The sequence below is a fragment of the Salmo salar genome, chromosome ssa04, assembly GCF_905237065.1.
Source record: "Salmo salar chromosome ssa04, Ssal_v3.1, whole genome shotgun sequence".
NCBI classification, from domain to species: domain Eukaryota; kingdom Metazoa; phylum Chordata; class Actinopteri; order Salmoniformes; family Salmonidae; genus Salmo; species Salmo salar.
Window position 1 is genome coordinate 64239038 of NC_059445.1, and position 20201 is coordinate 64259238.

The following is a 20201-nucleotide window of genomic DNA, read 5'->3' on the forward strand; positions in this document are numbered from 1 at the left end:
CATGGTCTTGGTATGGAGTCAGATGACCCACTGAGTAAAGTATATTTGGTTTATAGGGTTAACGGTCTATGTTTTCTATTAACTTTCCATTTGCTCAACCGCATCACTTGAACAGCTCATCAGGAGACTGTGCTGATTATAAATCATGTCTGCCTGTTTGTTTCTGATTGAGTAATATTTTCATTGTTCAGTCACGGTAGTGCTATTGATGTGAAGTCAGTCACATTAATTAAGTGTCTCTCAGTGGAATAACAATGCTTAATGTGTGTGTTGTATCACCTGTCATTTCCATTTACTTAGATTTTCATAAACCTCTGATAGTCATTGCCTCTGGTTGGCTCTAACATGTCCCCCCACCCCACCCACACATTCCCATTGCCCAGACACGGCCATCTTGATGACTCAGGTGACCATCTTTAGCAGAGTGGGCATCTGTCCCTTTTTACCCTCCTTTTTTCTCGATAAGTCTTGTCATTACTCAAACTTCCCTGGACCACATACTCTCGAGCCTCGTTCTCACTATATTTATATGTGGTGTTGACATGCATGTTATTTGTATTTCAAATTGTGATTTGAATTTAAGAATATCCACTTAGAATACAGTACATTCTAAGGTCATTATTGTAGAAATTGGACTACGTGTTTGTTATTAGTTATATGGGTTTTATTCATTAGGAAGAAATTTGAAAGCCCATTTAGTCAAGAGAGTATTTATGTTATACCAAGAAATGAGGAACAACAAGCATTTTCCAGAAAAGAAAAGAGAAAAATCTGGACGTTTTGATAATACTTTATTCAGAGTACCAAAATACAATGTAAGGCTGAGGCTTTTCAGTCTCTCTTTTTTGCTGAATCACTAAGGCCTAGCTGTGCTTGTGATGGCTGCGGTGGCAATGGAGGGGCTGAGTTTCTAAGGCAACTGACAGTCGAGGACCCGCATTGAAAAGCAATGACGTTCTCTTCCTCTGCTACGTATGAGGCACGTACGTTCTCTCTCTCTCTCTGCAGAAGGCACTGTCTGTCATGGTGCAGGGTCTTCAAGTAGAGTGCGTGACACAGACAAACACATCTGACTCCACTGGACGCAGAGCACAACCCACATTCAAGATGCTTCCAGCAAACTATTCAATATCTACTACTCATGTGGTTCATAATATCTAAAACTATATCAACAAGTTGAATACATAGAAATAGCTATTACAAGCAATGCTATACACATACTTCAGTCTAGATAGAACTGTTGTTACAGCTATAAAATGTAATATGCTGGCTTGTTTGTTTCTATAAAAATCACTTTTGAATACAGTATTTGACATTTGCTGAATGTGCCATTTTTCATGTTAAGATTGTCACCGCTCATATTATGAGACAAAGATGTATTAACACTGGTTATAGCATGAATTTTAGCAGATGAGGACAATACACGTATATAAAAGTGATATAGATAGTCATATAGATTCACTGGTTTGATTACAACGCTGTAAAATTACAGGTGGTCACAAATACAACATTATACTTCTAGTATGTTACTGTATGTACTGTATATACTGTGTCATGTGCTTTTATACAGTAACAGGAGCACCATTTGGCACCAACACTGTATGCTTACCAATTACACATTCTCACTCTACTAAACTTAACACTAAATACTCTTTACTTTTCAAGGAATCCAACAGAATAGCTGAGAGGAAAACAGCAAAGCATAGAAAAGAGTAACTGCCAGGAGAAAATAACATTGTGTTGAATTAACTACGTATCACATGAAATCAATTCACAAAGAAAATAAGAAAGGGTTTCTAGTTTGGGCAGGGTTAAGGCAAGCTCGGGTGTGCAGGGGGCAGGTTCATCACAAAGAGATTCAGGGGCCGCTCGGCTGCAAACAATCTGGAAGGACACAAGGTATATTCAGCTAAGACTTTTTGTGACATACCAACATGAGGGAGATTTTTACAGTATGGTGTCAATTCTAGCAAAAAAAAGGTGTTATTGTTATTGACAACAAAGGAACAGTGAAAAGACTTACTTGTCTAAAGATAGGACGAACTCGTTGGAAACCACAGTGAAATTAGATGAGATTTAAATATTTATGTTGAAACTGACATAGAACAACTATGTATTGTGTGAGTACGTCCTGCAGACAGCCACATTAACATTTCCAAAAGTCTAAAATTAATTCTGTAAAAATTCATTTTACTTTGGAAAGCCTTTGATGAAAGCCTGCATGCTTGTTATAATCATGTATGAACCTTTATTTCTTATAATACGCTTATCTATGTAGGAAATGTAGGACATTTTCTTAAAAGTGACTCAAAATGGCTTATTTAGTAAGGATGATTATGAGAGTAATTATAAGATAATAAGGGGGCCATACATTCTTATGACAAGTCTTATGATGCATTCTAAGCATAATGGATTACACCTGCACACTTCAAGTAAATTGTTACCGGTACTTTCAACACACAGTTAAATTAAGAACTGAATGATGTTGACATTTTTATAGCAACATATTTGCCATGTTTAAACCACAATCTGTAACTTTCATTCCCAGTCGAAAGTGCTGCCCATGCATGTACAGTCCCAGTCAAAAGTTAGGACACACCTACTCATTCAAGGGTTTTTCTATATTTTTACTATTTTCTACATTGTAGAATAATAGTGAAGACATCAAAACTATTAAATAACACATATGGAATAATGTAGTAACCTAAAAAGTGTTATACAAATCAAAATATATTTGAGATTCTTCAAAGTAGCCACCCTTGTCTTGCCCAGATTCATGAGGCAGTCACCCAGAATGCATTTCAATTAACAGGTGTTTATTATTTTTTTTTAATTTTACCTTTATTTAACTAGGCAAGTCAGTTAACCTGTCTGGGCTAGGGGGCAGTATTTTCACGGCCGGATGAAAAACGTACCCAATTTAAACAGGTTACTACTCTGGCCCAGAAACTAGAATATGCATATTATTAGTAGATTTGGATAGAAAACACTCTGAAGTTTCTAAAACTGTTTGAATGGTGTCTGTCAGTACAACAGAACTCATATGGCAGGCAAAAACCTGAGAAAAATTCAAGCAGGAAGTGGAAAGTCTGAGAATTGTAGTTCTTCTTTTGATTCTCTATTGAAACTACAGTGTCTGTGGGGTGACGTTGCACTTCCTAAGGCTTCCATTGGCTGTCAACAGCCTTCAGAAAGTGGTTTGAGCATTCTTCTGTCACTGGGCAGAGTATAGGAGCTCAGTTACTGAGTGGTCTGCCTGGCAACAAAGGGATATGCGCGGTCATGCGAGCGCGCCGTTCCTTCTTTTTCTTCTTGAATGAATATGCTATTGTCCGGTTGGAATATTATCACACTTTTATGTTAAAAATACCACAAAGATTGATTTTAAACAGCGTTTGACATGCTTCTAAGTACGGTAATGGAACATTTTGACTTTTTGTCTCTGGTTCCGTTCTCGCGCGTTATGCTGTACACACGAACAAAACGGAGGTATTTGTACATAAATATGGATTATTTCTAACAAAAACAACATTTCTTGTGGAAGTAGCAGTCCTGGGAGTGCATTCTGATGAAGATCAGCAAAGGTAAGAGAATATTTCTAATACTAATTCTGAGTTTAGGTTGCCCCGAACTTGGCGGGTATCTGTATAGCTCTCTGTGATGGCTGAGCTATGTACTCAGAATATTGAAAAATGTGCTTTCTCTGTAAAGCTATTTTAAAATCTGACAAAGCGGTTGCATCCAGGAGTAGTCTATCTATAATTCTTTATATAATTGTTATATATTTTGTCAACGTTTATGATGAGTATTTTTGTAAATTGATGTGCACATTCACTGGCAGTTTTGGTGGGAATACATTTTCTGAACATCACGCGTCAATGTAAAATGTTTTTTTTTTTATATAAATATGAACTTTATCAAACAAAACATTATGTGTAACATAATGTCCTAGGAGTGTCATCTGATGAAGATCGTCAAAGGTTAGTGCTTCATTTAGCTGTGTTTTGGGTTTTATTGACACATGTCCTTGCTTGGAAAATGGCTGTGTGATTATTTTTGTCTATGTACTCTCCTAACATAATCTAATGTTTTGCTTTTGCTGTAAAGCCTTTTTGAAATCGGACAATGTTATGGAATTTCTTTCCTTCTTAATGCGTTTGAGTCAATCAGTTGTGTTGTGACAATGTAGTGGTGGTATACAGATAAGAGCAAAGAGAAATGACAGTACATCATTATTTTAAGACATGAAGGTCAGTCAATATGGAACATTTCAACAACTTTGAAAGATTCTTCAAAAACCATCAAGCGCTACGATGAAACTGGTTCTCATGAGGACCACCACAGGAAAGGAAGACGCAGAGTTACCTCTGCTGCAGAGGATACGTTCATTAGAGTTACCAGCCTCAGAAATTGCAGCCCAAATAAATGCTTCACAGAGTTCAAGTAACAGACACATCTCAACATCAACTGTTCAGAGGAGAATGCGTGAATCTGCAAATAAACTACTACTAAAGGCCACCAATAAGAAGAAGAGACTTGCTTGGGCCAAGAAACATGAACAATGGACATTAGACCGGTGGAAATCTGTACCTTAGTCTGACGAGTCCAAATTTGAGATTTTTGGTTCCAACCGGCATGTCTTTGTGAGACACAGAGTAGGTGAACGGATGATCTCTGCATGTGTGGTTCCCACCGTGAAGCATGAAGTGTGATGGTGCTTTGCTGGTGACACTGTCTGTGATTTATTTAGAATTCAAGGCACACTTAAACAGCATGGCTACCACAGCATTCTGCAGGGATACACCACCCATCTGGTTTGCGCTTAGTGGGACTGTCATTTGTTTTTCAACAGGACAATGACCCAACACACCTTCAGGCTGTGCAAGGGCTATTTGACCAAGAAGGAGAGTGATGGAGAGCTGCATCAGATGACCTGGCCTCCACAATCACCCGACCTCAACCCAATTGAGATGGTTTGGGATGAGTTGGACCGCAGTGATGGAAAAGCAGCCAAAAAGTGCTCAACTCCTTTAAGACTGATAGAAAAGCATTCCAGGTGAAGCTGGTTGAGAGAATGCCAAGGCACACCTGTTAATTGAAATGCATTCCAGGTGACTACCTCATGAAGCTGGTTGAGAGAATGCCAAGAGTGTGCAAAGCTGTCATCAAGACAAAGGGTGGCTATTTGAAGAATCTCAAATATACAATTTTGATTTCTTTAACACTTTTTTGGTTACATGATACTACATAGTTTATGTCTTCGCTATTATTCTACAACGTAGAAAATAGTCAAAATAAAGAAAAACCCTTGACTGAGTAGGTGTGTCCAAAATTTTGACTGGTACTGTATATGTAAAGTATGTGGGTGGGTCTTGACATATGTCACTGCCACAGAGTTATTTGAATTATGTGGTAACCTAACCTTCCCCAAAACTAAAGACTACTAGGGGTGTTTTTGGAGTCAGAGCCCAGACTTCAAATAACTCTGTGGGAGTAATTTGCACTTTTGATAGGGAAAGAAAGTTACATTTGCCAAAACTCCCCACACATTGTACACATTAATGCAGGGACAACAGGTTTGACTAGAAATTAAAGTAACAGATAATGGGGCAGTAAAAGCAAATTGTCATAATTACTGAATAACTGTCAGTTTCTGTTGAATATCAATCTCATTTGAAGTAGAACTAAAGAGACTCCATTTTCCAATGGTCTCCCTGATGTAATCAATTAACCAAACTCATTGATTTCCAGTTGTTGTACAGCAGACCTGTTCCCTTTGTATAGCCATCCCAAACTTAAAACGTCATTGGTCTACCTGTGCAAGGTTTTAAACAGGTCAGGCCAGAGCATGGGATGCTATGCCCGGGAGCTTCATGACAAGTGGCGATATGTTCCTCTAATGTTCCTGTTATATTCTCAGTGTATGGCACAGGAGGGAAATTAGGGGGTGGGACGTGAGGAGAAGCAGCAGCAGCAGCCCGACCAATGAAACCCACGAGATGGGAAGAGAGAATACTGGGTATGTACGCCCAGTGGAAATCCTCAATGGCACAGAGTCGCCTGTCGATTCAAAGGAGAGTAAACATTTTGTCCATTCTGAACACTGGAGTGGTTTCATCTTACATGTCCAGCATTGTGATCAGCATCGGGGGGCAATTGGTACCATTTCGGGAAAACTGAATACAATGGCCTCCTGTGTAATGTTGAATCAGGCACTTGTGTTATTCATATTCAGTGAGTGTACAAATCATTAAGAACACCTTCCTAATATTGAGTTGCACCCTCTTTTGCCCTCAGAAAAGCCTCAATTCGTCGGGGCATGAACTTTACAAGGTATCGAAAGTGTTCCACACGGATGCTGGCCCATGTTGACTCCAATGCTTCCCACAGTTGTGGGTGAAAAACACAGCAGCATTCAAAGGCACATAAATATATTTTTTTAAAGAGCAGGTGTTCTTAATGTTTTGTACACTCAGTGTAATTCACTGTAGTTTCACCACTTACGGTGGCTTATATGTCAATTTGAGTTTGGAGCAGTCTGACCGCTGAAAATCCTTCTCAGTTCGCAGTGCTATCACACTACGTTTGCACGCACCTCGGGGAGACCATTAATAGTACTGGTCTAAATTGCTGGTTGGCCCATTTTGGGAACATTTCTGAGATATCGGGATCTAGGGCTTTCGTCTTGATTCAGATGTATTTAAATTCAGCTCAACAGCTTTCTCAAAGGGCACTTTCTACCCAACAATGCTGTACGCACGTCACCCTCTGCTGGACATCTAAGACTATGACATCTCCGGGGCCCATAAAACAAGCATGACTCCAGGTAGGTTGCTTAGTGCGTATCTTTTTACAGCTGTATCTATTCAATAATTCTGCATCTCCTGTGAGTGGACCGGGAGGAAGCTTAGGGCCCCAACTGCTTGAACCGGCATGTGACCGTGCGACTGTGCCCAGCACATGAAGCATGCGGCCAAGCCAGCCAGCAGCACACTGACTGAGGGGCGGGCTGAAAAATGTGCAGGTAGCCACACTCACTGAGGGCTGGAGGGCGGGGGCCGGTAGCTGCTGGCGTCTGGCCCCTCACAGTAGGGCTCTATGCCGGGCAATGGGCTAAGAGGAGTCCTGCGTTGGGAAATACAACAGAGACGGGAGAGGAAGAAGAAAAAAGGGAGAAGAGGGAGGAGGAGGAATGCTGTCAATGAGTCTCCAGAGCTTCCACATGTCCAAACAGAGAAAGAGAGTGAGGGATGATAGAGGAGAGACAGAGAGGAGGGAGGGAGAGAGAGAGAAAGAGATGGTCAGAGAAATGGAGTGAGTGACAGAGGGTGTGAGAATCTAAAATAAAAGGCTGGGTAGGGATAAAAAGTTAGAGACAGAGAGGGGGGAGAAAGAGATACAGTCAGAGAAACGGGGTAAGCAAAAAATGAGATGGAAAAAAAAGGAAGAGGAAGGAGAAAGATGGGGATAAGCTGAGTCGGAGAAACAAGCAGAAAGCAAAAGGGAGGCAAGACAAAGAGAAAAGGGAGGAGAGAAGATAGAAGCAAGAGCTAGAAACAGAGAGGAATAAAGAATACAGGGAAGGAGCGAAAGACACAAGAAGATATTTGTACGATGCACGTCTGACAAGCTCGCCATTTATTAGGCACAATGAGTCATTCAGCATACCATTGGACACCCACACATGCTAGGACTACATACTGAGTACTGTGGAAGTAATGCATTTCAGAGGGAACGGGGGTATCCCTCCGTCTGGCTTTGGTAGCAGCACCACACACACCCTTGTTCCTATGTCTTTTGGGAGACATTTCCAAACCTCCTTTACTTTCAACCCTAAACCTATTAGCAGTTAATAGTTTATATTGGTGGGATGGAGAATAAGTAAAGGAAGTGTGTATATATATATATATACACACACACACACACACAGTTGAAGTCGGAAGTTTACATACACCTTAGCCAAATATATTTAAACTCAGTTTTTCACAATTCTTGACATTTAATCCTAGAAAAAATTCTGTTTTAGGGCAGTTAGGATCACCACTTTATTTTAAGAATGTGAAATGCCAGAATAATAGTAGAGAGAATTATTTATTTCAGCTTTTATTTCTTTCATCACAATCCCAGTGGGTCAGAAGTTTACATACACTCAATTAGTATTGCCTTCAAATTGTTTAACATGGGTCAAACGCTTCTGGTAGCCTTCCACAAACTTCCCACAATAAGTTGGGTGAATTTTGGCCCATTCCACCTGGCATAGCTGGTGTAACTGAGTCAGGTTTGTAGGCCTCCTTGCTCGCACACACTTTTTCAGTTCTGCCCACACATTTTCTGTGGGATTGAGGTCAGGGCTTTGTGATGGCCACTCCAATACCTTGACTTTGTTGTCCTTAAGCCATTTTGCCACAACTTTGGAAGTATACTTGGGGTCATTGTCCATTTGGAAGACCCATTTGCGACCAAGCTTTAACTTCCTGACTGATGTCTTGAGATGTTGCTTCAATATATCCACATAATTTTCCTCCCTCATGATTGCATCTATTTTGTGAAGTGCACCAGTCCCTCCTGCAGCAAAGCACCCCCACAACATGATGCTGCCACCCCTGTGCTTCACGGTTGGGATGGTGTTCCTTGGCTTGCAAGCCTCCCCCTTTTCCCTCCAAACATAACAATGGTCATTATGGCTAAACAGTTCTATTTTTGTTTCATCAGAACAGAGGACATTTCTCCACAAAGTACGATGTTTGTCCCCATGTGCAGTTGCAAACCGTAGTCTGGCTTTTTTATGGCGGTTTTGGAGCAGTGGCTTCTTCCTTGCTGAGCGGCCTTTCAGGTTATGTCGATATAGGACTCGTTTTACTGTGGATATAGATACTTTTGTACCTGTTTCCTCCAGAATCTTCACAAGGTCCTTTGCTGTTGTTCTGGGATTGATTTGCACTTTCCGCACCAAAGTACGTTCATCTCTAGGAGACAGAACACGTCTCCTTTCTGAGCGGTATGACAGCTGCGTGGTCCCATGGTGTTTATACTTGTGTACTATTGTTTGTACAGATGAACGTGGTACCTTCAGGCGTTTGGAAATTGCTCCCAATGATGAACCAGACTTGTGGAGGTCTACAATTGTTTTTCTGAGGTCTTGGCTGATTTCTTTTGATTTCCCCATGATGCCAAGCAAAGAGGCACTGAGTTTGAAAGTAGGCCTTGAAATACATCCACAGGTACACCTTCAATTGTCTCCAATTATGTCAATTAGCCTATCAGAAGCTTCTAAAGCCATGACATCATTTTCTGTAATTTTCCAAGCTGTTTAAAGGCACAGTCAACTTAGTGTATGTAAACTTCTGACCCACTGGAATTGTGATAAGGTGAATTATAAGTGAAATAATCTGTCTGTAAACAATTGTTGGAAAAATTACTTGTGTCTTGCACAAAGTAGATGCCCTAACCGACTTGCCAAGACTATAGTTTGTTAACAAGAAATTTGTGAAGTGGTTGAAAAACAAGTTTTAATGACTCCAACCTAAGTGTATGTAAACTTCCGACTTCAACCTTATATATACAGTGCATTCGGGAAATATTCAGACCCTGTAACGCCCTGGCCATAGAGAGTTTTTTTTTTGTTCTTTATTTTGGTTAGGCCAGGGTGTTACATTGGGTGGGCGTTCTATGTTTTTTCTATGTTTTTGTATTTCTTTGTTTTGGGCCCAGGACTAGGCCTCCAGTGGGTCTCCCTATCCTGGTCTGTCCTGTGCCTGCTCCACGGACCAGGCCTCCAGTGGGTCTCCCCATCCTGGTTAAGCCTGTGCCTCCTCCTCGGACCAGGCCACCAGTGGGTCTCCCCATCCTGGTCTGTCCTGTGCCTGCTCCACGGACCAGGTCTCCAGGGGGTCTCCCCATCCTGGTTAAGCCTGTGCCTCCTCCTCGGACCAGGCCTCCAGTGGGTCTCCCCATCCTGGTCAGTCCTGTGCCTCCTCCTAGGACCAGGCCACCAGTGGGTCTCCCCATCCTGGTCTGTCCTGTGCCTGCTCCACGGACCAGGCCTCCAGTGGGTCCCCCCATCCTGGTCAGTCCTGTGCCTCCTCCTAGGACCAGGCCACCAGTGGGTCTCCCCATCCTGGTCTGTCCGGTGCCACCTCCCAGGACTAGGCCTCCAGAGTGGCCCGCCTGTTCGGAGCTGCCAGAGTGGCCCGCCTGTTCGGAGCTGCCAGAGTGGCCCGCCTGTTCGGAGCTGCCAGAGTGTCCCGCCTGTTCGGAGCTGCCAGAGTGTCCCGCCTGTTCGGAACTGCCAGAGTGGCCCGCCTGTTCGGATCTGCCAGAGTGGCCCGCCGGTCCGGATCTGCCAGAGTGGCCCGCCGGTCCGGATCTGCCAGAGTGGCGCGCCTGTCCGGATCTGCCAGAATGGCCCGCCTGTCCGGATCTGCCAGAGTGGCCCGCCTGTCCGGATCTGCCATCGCCACCCGCCAGCCGGGCGCAGCCATCGCCGCCCGCCAGCCGGGTGCAGCAAGGGACACCCGCCAGCCGGGCGCAGCCATCGCCACCCGCCAGCCGGGCGCAGCCAGGGTCGTCCGCCAGCTGGGCGCAACAAGGGTCGCCCGCCAGCCGGGCGAAGTCAAGGTCGCCCACCAGACCTTCGGCGCAGCCAGGTGCGCCACCTAAGAGGTCGACGCCAAGGGTGGGGCAGAGGCCACGTCCCGCACCTGAGCCGCCGCCGTAAGAAGGCCCATCCGGACCCTCCCCTTCAGTGTCAGGTTTTGCGGCCGGAGTCCGCACCTTGGGGGGGGGGGGGTACTGTAACGCCCTGGCCATAGAGAGGGTTTTTTTTGTTCTTCATTTTGGTTAGGCCAGGGTGTTACATTGGGTGGGCGTTCTATGTTTTTTCTATGTTTTTGTATTTCTTTGTTTTGGGCCGTGTGTGGCTCCCAATCAGGCACAGCTGAAGTTCGTTGTTGTTGATTGGGAGTCACACATAAGGAGCATGTGTTTTCTTTGGGTTTTGTGGGGGATTATTTCTGTTTAGTGTTTTGCACCTGACAGGACTGTTTGGCTGTCGGTTTTCTTGTTTGTTTTGTATAGTGTTCTTACGTAATTAAAAATACAAAGATGAACACTAACTCCGCTGCGTATTGGTCCACTTTCTCGGACGATGACTTCTCTGTTTCGTCTGACGAAGAAGACAGCCGTTACAGACCCCTTGACTTTTTAAACATTTTGTTATGTTACAGCCTTATTCTAAAATTGATTAAATATTTTTTAAATCCTCATCAATCTACACAGAATACCCCATAATGACAAACCGAAAACAGGTTTTTAGACATTTTTGCTAATTTATAAAGAAAAACAGAAATACCTTATTTACATAAGTATTCAGACCCTTTGCTATGAGACTCGAAATTGAGCTCAGGTGCATCCTCTTTCCATTGATCATCCTTGAGATATTTCTACAACTTGATTGGAGGCCACCTGTGGTAAATTAAATTGAGTGGACATGATTCGTAAAGGCACACACCTGTTTATATAAGGTCCCACAGTTGACAGTGCATGTCAGAGCAAAAACCAAGCCATGAGGTTGAAGGAATTGTCTGCCAAACTGAGCAATCGGGGGAAAAGGACATTGGTCAGGGAGGTGAACAAGAACCCGATGGTCACTCTGACAGAGCTCCAGAGTGCCTCTGTGGAGATGGGAGAACCTTCCAGAATGACAACCATCTCTGCAGCACTCCACCAATCAGGCCTTTATGGTAGAGTGGCCAGACAGAAGCCACCCCTCAGTAAAAGGCACACCTTTAAGGACTCTCAGACCATGAGAAACAAGATTCTCTGGTCTGATGAAACCAAGATTGAACTCTTTGGCCTGAATGCCAAGCGTCACATCTGGAAGAAAGCTGTAACCATCCCTACAGTGAAGCATGTTGGTGGCAGCATCATGCTGTGGAGATTTTTTTCAGTGGCAGGGACTGAGAGACTAGTCAGGATCAAGGTAAAGATGAATGGAGCGAAGAACAGAGAGATCCTTGATGAAAACCTGCTCCAGAGCGCTCAGGGCCGCAGACTGGGGCAAAGTTTTTTTATTTATTTAACTAGGCAAGTCAGTTAAGAACAAATTCTTATTTTCAATGACGGCCTAGGAACAGTGGGTTAACTGCCTTGTTCAGGGGCAGAACGACAGATTTGTACCTTGTCAGTTTGGGGATTCGATCTTGCAACCTTTCGGTTACTAGTCAAATGCTCTAACCACTAGGCTACGCTGCCGCCCCGGTTCACCTTCCAACAGGACAACGACCCTAAACTCACAATAAGGCAACGCAGGAGTGGCTTCGGGACAAGTCTCTGAAGGTCCTTCAGCCAGAGCCCGGACTTGAACCTAATCGAACATTGCTGGAAAGACCTGAAAATAGCTGTGCAGCGACACTCCCCATGCAACCTGACAGAGCTTAGAGAATCTGCAGAGAAGAATGGGAGAAACTCCCCAAATCGAGTTGTGCCTAGCTTGTAGCGTGATACCCTTAGAAGACTTGAGGCTGTAATCACTGCCAAAGGTGCTTCAACAAAGTACTGAGTAAAGGGTGAAAATACTTATGTAAATGTGATATTTCTGGGGGGGGTTTATACATTTGCAAAACTTTCTGAAAACGTGTTTTTGCTTTGTCATTAAAGGGGTCTGAATACTTTCCGAATGCACTGTGAATATATATATCTTTCATTGTTCTATTGCTCTAAAGTGACTTAGTGAACTGGAGTGCAATTGGCTTGTGCCAACATTTACAGAAGCCAATAATGACAGCTTGCCCTCCAAGAAAAATGGATTGTCCACAAATACCCCATTGACAACAATACATTAAACTTTGTTTTGAATTTCTGTTCTCTTTCTTCTGTGACTATGTTCAAGCCTTATAATATGTACAGTGATTAGAGAGATTTGGAAGATAATGTTCAAGTGCATAACCATAGCCAAGGCAAACTCCTTCACTTTTTCTTCAATGACAAGTGGATGGAAAGTATGCAACGTTGATGAGTACTGCATATTACACAAATAATAGGATCATATGTACAATGCAAGAGATTTCTGCTTGACATGGTGTGTAAACCATTAAGCCATATCCAAAAGTCATCAAAGGTAGCAGTTATTAGAACTGGGGGGAGAAGACACACAAAAGAGTGGTTCATTAAATTAATGAATTGAAGAACAGGATAATTTATCTCATTAGGCTCAGTCAGCAGTTTGGTCAGTTGTTCTTTTCAAGTGTGATTTCAGAGTTTGGAAAATGTGTCAACTTTCCATGGTAACATTGATAAAGTGTTTTAGTGTACCATGGTGAACTGCTGAGCAGAGTAAAGCTAGTGCCTGTGGCCCAGGGTTCCACGCCCCCCCACCCCCAATTTTATTTTAGCCCTGCGGTATAATTTGCACTCTGGATGGCACTTTCAAGTGAATTTACGGCTGTATGCTAATACCCTTACATAAAATCCTGACCTTGAATGCAAACACTGTAACAAGACTTTTAGAATTGATTTATGATTTACCATACCTACACTACCCGTCAAAAGTTTTAGAACACCTGCTCATTCAAGGGTTTTTCTTTATTTGTACTATTTTCTACATTGTAGAGTAATAGTGAAGATATCAAAACTATGAAATAACAAATATGGAATCATGTAGTAACCAAAAAAGTGTTAAACAAATCAAAATATATTTTATATTTGAGATTCTTCAAATAGCCACCCTTTCCCTTGATGACAGCTTTGCACACTCTTGGCATTCTCTCAACCAGCTTCATGAGGCAGTCAATTGGAATGCCTTTCAATTAACAGGTGTGCCTTGTTAAAAGTTAATTTGTGGAATGTATTTTCATTCTTAATGAGTTTGAGCCAATCAGTTGTGTTGTGACAAGGTGAGGGGGGTATACAAATGATAGCCCTATTTGGTTAAAGACCAAGGCCATATTATGGCAAGAACAGCTCAAATAAGCAAAGAGAAATGACAGTCCATCATTACTTTGAGACATGAAGGTCAGTCAATATGAAACATTTGAAGAACTTTGAAAGTTTCTTCAAGTGCAGTTGCAAAACCACCACAGGACAGGAAGACCCAGAGTTACCTCTGCTGCAGGGGATAAGTTCATTAGAGTTACCAGCCTCAGAAATTGCTGCCCAAATAAATGCTTCACAGAGTTCAAGTAACCGACACATCTCAACATCATCTGTTCAGAGGAGACTGTGTGAATCAGGCCTTCATGGTCAAATTGCTGCAAAGAAACCACTACTAAAGGACACCAATAAGAAGAAGAGACTTGCTTGGGCCAAGAAACACGAGCAATGGACATTAGACCGGTGGAAATTTGTCCTTTGGTCTGCAGTGTCTTTGTGAGAAGCGGGTGATTTTCTGGTGACACTGTCTGTGATTTATGTCGAATTCAAGGCACACTTAACCAGCATGGCTACCACAGCATTCTGCAGCGATACACCACCCATCTGGTTTGGGCTTAGTGGACTATCATTTGTTTTTCAACAGGACAATGACCCAACATACCTCCAGGCTGTGTAAGGGCTATTTGACCAAGAAGGAGAGTGATGGAGTGCTGCATCAGATGACCTGGCCTCCACAATCCCCCGACCTCAACCAAATTGAGATGGTTTGGCATGAGTCGGACCGCAGAGTGAAGGAAAAGCAGCCAACAAGTGCTCAGCATATGTGGGAACTCCTTCAAGACTGTTGGAAAAGCATTCCAGGTGAAGCTGGTTGAGAGAATGCCAAGCGTGTGCAAAGGGTGACTATTTGAATAATTTCAAATATAAAATATATTTTGATTTGTTTAACACTTTTTTGGTTACTACATGATTCCATATGTGTTATTTCAATGTTTTGATGTATTCAGTATTATTCTACAATGTAGAAAATAGTAAAAATAAAGAAAAACCCTTAAATGAGTAGGTGTTCTAAAACTTTTGACCGGTAGTGTAAGCTGAAGCATTTAATGTGTGGAAGAATCATAATTATATAGAAAAAATCCATCTAGCATTGATTAAGTTTCAAAATGTTATGGCCCACCTAAACTGTGTCGGTGCCCCACATTGGCCGCACCATTCAAAATGTTCAGGACACACCACTGCACAGAAGCATGGATAGTAAAGCCAGGGGCCAGGATGGTGTGAAGAAGCATGAGGGAGGCCCCAGGGTCCAAATGGAAAAAGACAGCTAGGAAACATAATTCACAGCATGCATGTTTTTTACCATGTTAAACTTCAGTTCTTGCCAGCGCCAAAAAAGTATTCTCGACAAGGATCAAAGAACAACTTTGTTGTAAGGGTACGAAAGAGGAATAATGAGAAAATAAGAACAAGTCAGGGGATTCTGGAAACTCGCAATGTACCAGACGTACTTTGCCAGTGAGCCAATTTTCAACCGCAGCCTTTCAGCCAGATCCTCTGCTAACCTATAGTCATACACATAGTGAGCGTAGAGGAGATAGGCATAGGGGACCGAACAGAACATAGTCCAGGCTGAATACTTACGTTACGGGGTGAAGTTTCCCTAGTTACAGATCTAGGATCAGCTTCCCTCCCCAATTTCTAACCTTAACTGTAAGCACAAGCATTTCACTACACTCGCAATAACATCTGCTTAACAATGTGTATGTGACCAATAACATTTTATTTGATTTTAACTATTGGTTTGGAAAAGCAAAACTGACCCAACATCAGCGACCCAAGATCAATCTACACCAATACTAACACAGAGAGAGGGATTTATCTCCTTTCAGTATCTGAAGCTGGTCTCTGATCACAGCTTTCACCTGACTTCATCTTTCATCCATGAACTGAGGATATGGGTTAGCAATAGCATATTAGCGCTTGTGTGTGTCCTAGTGGTCTGATTTATAATTGCACATCATCTAGGTTGGATTAGCCTATGCACTGTTGCCAGAAAAGGGCTAACATCCGTTTTTAAGGGATACAGTATTTTCAACCTATCTTCCGTTTCCCGTGAAAAATGGGTCTGGGAACATCGCTCAGGCGTTTTTTCCCGCCTGCTACGTAAGGTTAAGATTGAGTTATCACGGAAGAAAAAAAGCTTACTTTGGACTATATAACCTATTGCCCTTTTCACACTACTACTGAGCCGGGCCATGATAAGCCGAGCTGCACTAGGCTGGCCTGGTTACATACCCACCATAGTTGCTGGAAGTTTGCAGGATAGGACAATGTGGAAGGAAAACATCCGAACCAGCACAGTACGGTTCGGGTCGGCACTTTAGTGTTAAAAGGGTCAAATGGAGTCCCAAGACGAGGGCTAAAGACAGGAATCACAATCAAGTGGCAGCTTTTGGAAAAATAACAGGCTACAGTGACAAATCGGATACTTACCTGTTACTTTGTTGATTTTTTACCTCTTACATGACATTTAAAACACCACAACTTTATAGACATAACACATTCTCTTCTCCTAAAATGTTGGTTGTACGTCCTGTTGCAATGTTAGTACCACGACACCAGGAGTTCAACAAAACATGCTCTGTACGTGAGTGGATCAAAATATATTATACTTCTATGGAATGCAGCTCAACGATATATGCTTGTTCAGTCCTCAAAGCCCACAGAAGGAATGAGTTTGAGAAAGAGAGAATCTATGTGGCAATTAAGATGCTATTTTAATGAGGCCACAGTAGCCAAATGAGGCCCTTGGAAAGATCTGAGGGAGAACCATTTCTCCAATCCAACAGTCTGTCAGACCTCTGAAGCACCGCCCTCAAATAATTATCAAACGTTCTGCCTTTAATGTCAGGGATTTTTGATTGATGTCTCTATGTAGGGTTGTTTTCTTTTGATACTAAAATACTTGGACTGCGTCTCAAATTACACCCTGTTCCCTTTATAGTGCACTACTTTTTTTTACCAGCACCCCATATGGCTCTGGTCAAAAGTAATGCACTATATAGGGAACACACACAAAGACTTGGTTGCTAGATTAGACACCAATGTTTGTGAACACGGCCATGACAACCTCTCTCTGACGAAGAGGTATTGATCGTTCAGTCCCACTGTTATTAGGAAAACAAGGTCAACAATGATGAATTTAACTTCCTGGGCCGTGACAAAGACAAGCTTGTGTACAAGCTCAGCTCTACTAGTCCATTAAAATTACATGAATGAAAACAGGTAGCTGAAAGTGTTTTCTCTAGGCCGCATTTTGTTGGGAATTACCGACAACATGATTTTAATTTTGAATGTTTCTAAAATATGAGTTGTATTTTTTCAATATCATATTGAGCATTTACTGTACGCGACAAGTATCTGGGATTAGCATTAAGAATGTGTTGGTTCCAAATATGACCATTAAAGAGTAAGTATGAGCTTTGCTGAGATGAACTACGGGTAATAGCTAGCTACACAGTGACCGCCCCCGTCCGTCAATATCTGGCCAATCGCTGGCCAGTAATTGGTGGTCCTGCCAATAAGCTTTCTCTATTTGATAGGCGTGTCTGCTAGAAGCCTTGAGGTGTGATGCAGTGCACCCTGCCCTTGATTTGCATAATTTGCAACGAAGTAAGAAAAAGAGAAAAGCGTTGTTGGCTTAGGGTTACTTACGGAGTTTCCACACTTTTTCTGCAGTGTGTTATCGAGAGAGGGGGATCTGAAAAAGAGGTGGGGGGGGATTAATTCAATGTTTAATTTGATGTCTATTCAAAGAAATGTCAAGAGAGCTCTATATTGCTATATCAGCTGTCAAATCATGTGTATGTGTGTCTGTCTGTAAATCCTTGTGTCTCTATATGTGTCTCACCTCTCCTCCTCTTGAGCTTTCGTCGGCGCTGCTTGTTGACGAAGCAGGCTGCCAGTGTGCTAAAGAGGACAGCAGCTGCCAGGAAACAGATGGTAGCCACGATGCCAGCCACCACCGGCCGCGCCAGCCCCCCCTCATCCACCATTTCCGGGGGAGGGAAGAAGTCTGGGGAACAGGAGGTGGGGGTTGTGAAAGAGAGAGAGAGAGGGATGAGAGGGGGGAAAGGTAGAGGGGGAGGGGGAGAGAGGGAGGAAGAGAGAGGGAGAGAGAATGAGAGTGGGAAAGCGAGACATGACATGACTTTTCTGCCAGGAGGCTATAGGCTTGGACAGGTCTTTGACCCAAAACAATACTGTGACCGAAATCCACCCACAATAATAAGTATATTAGCTTTATATTGGTATAGTAACTAAGCATATTGGTATATAAGAAAGCAAATCTTTCCAGTCTAGCCATTAAACATGCAATCTTGTGAGCAAGAAAAGTGTATTACATTGTGTAAATGACTTGAGTAACTCCACATAGCCTTTGTACTAGGCTTGGACTTTAAGGAGAATGTAACTGATTACTACGTATGGGAGGGCCTGACATCTGCAGGCCTCTACCAGTCACCACACCAACTGTGTGTGTGTTCATGTCCGTGTGTGTGTGTCTGTGTGTGTGTGTGTGTGTGTGTGTGTGTGTGTGTGTTGTGTGTGTGTGCGTGTGTCTAGCTGGCTCCTGCCACACCAACTGGCCGTCCAATTCAACTGATTCAGCGACTCATCATTTATTGTCCTGAATCGACAGACACTTAATGGAAATGGATTAGGAAACTCATTTCCTCATCTACTATACTTTCATGACCACAGACTGTCTAGATGACTGGATACTGAATATGTTCCCGCCCTCCTCATTTTATCTTGGGGAGAATTTGAAATATCAACATTCAGCAAGACTATGATCAAATACTGTTTAAAAAAATGTAGTACAAGTATTTCATCAGGAGGGGGCAGCAAAGTACTTTCAAGTTTAGGAAGTAAACTTGTGAATTATGGTGGAAATTACAAGATTATGTTATAATGCTATAATTGCATCAAATATAATGCTCATTTGTATGTGTTCTACTGAGGATGGGCCTCTGGAAGATTTACGATGTCTTTGGATGATACCGCATTCCAGAGCATGAGTTAATGTTTCTGTTCTATAAGGTACCAGGGAGAGATGGCTTCAGTATGGAGTTGGGGGGCCAGACACTGGTCTCTACTCAATGAGTTCTCATGTTTTTAGAGCAGATACTGTCTGCTGTGAATTATAAGTATCTTTCATTCAAATCTTAACCTTCTGACCCATTCCATACATCTGTTTGTCATGTAGACTGAAGGATGGACTTTGCTATAAAATGCTGTGGCTCAAACCAGCTCATTGAGTTCTCAGTGATCACCTCCAGGGGTGATTACCGACCAGCTCCATTACTGCAGTAATTAAATAGTAAAGTTTGATTGTTTTGAAGAAATCTTAAAAGTCTCTCCTTTTGATTACAATAATTCCACCACAGAAATTTTTGCAGCTCTGGCGATGCTTTCACAGTATACACTTAACCAGCATGGCTACAACAGCATTCTGCAGCGATACGACATCCCATCTGGTTTGTTTTTCAAACAGAACGATGACCCAACACACCTCCAGGCTGTGTAAGTGCTATTTGACCAAGAAGGAGAGTGATGGAGTGCTGCATCAGATGACCTGGCCTCCACAATCACCCAATCTCAACCAAAATAAGATGGTTTGGGATGAGTCGGACTGCAGAGTGAAAGAAAAGCAGCCAAAAAGTGCTCAGCATATGTGGGAACTCCTTCAAGACTGTTGGAAAAGCATTCCAGGTGAATGCCAAGGGTGTGCAAAGCTGCCATCAAGACAGGGCGGCAGGGTAGCCTAGTGGTTAGAGCGTTGGGCTAGTAACCGAAAGGTTGCAAGTTCAAATCCATGAGCTGACAAGGTACAAATCTGTCATTCTGCCCCTGAACACTGAAAATAAGAATTTGTCCTTAACTGACTTGCCTAGTTAAATAAAGGTAAAAAGGCAAAGGGTGGCTATTTGAAGAATTCAAATATATTTTGATTTGTTTAACACTTTCTTGTTTACTACATGATTCCACATGTGTTATTTCATAGTTTTGATGTCTTCATTATTATTCTACAATGTAGAAAAAAGTAAAAAATAAAGAAAAACACTTGAATGAGTAGGTGTTCAAAAACCTTTGACCGGTAGTGTATATTTTGTATGATAATTTTATACAGTTTTGTGGGATTTAAATGGGCCATTAAATTACCACTCCACCAAATTACATAACATTTTTTTTAACAGGATGAATCCCTACAATTATATCCCCATTTGCTTTGTTTTGTCATGTCTTCAGTTAATGTCTGCCATATCTCA

The 20201-nt window shown here is 42.4% G+C and overlaps 1 protein-coding gene across 4 annotated transcripts in view; it reads right to left on the reverse strand.

Annotated features, from left to right (window-relative positions):
- Nucleotides 1–20201, reverse strand: part of LOC106603676 (protein turtle homolog B) — a 189031-nt gene that overhangs the window by 18548 nt on the left and 150282 nt on the right. For 2 of the 4 annotated variants that reach the window (XM_014197638.2, XM_014197637.2), the window contains exons 16-18: nt 17783–17947; nt 17587–17632; nt 7039–7125 (exon numbers count right to left, since the gene is read on the reverse strand). In XM_014197638.2, coding sequence (XP_014053113.1) covers nt 7039–7125; nt 17587–17632; nt 17783–17947 — 298 coding nt within the window. The remainder of the gene's footprint in view (nt 1–7038; nt 7126–17586; nt 17633–17782; nt 17948–20201) is intronic. The other 2 variants (XM_014197640.2, XM_014197639.2) reach the window with 1 other exon arrangement.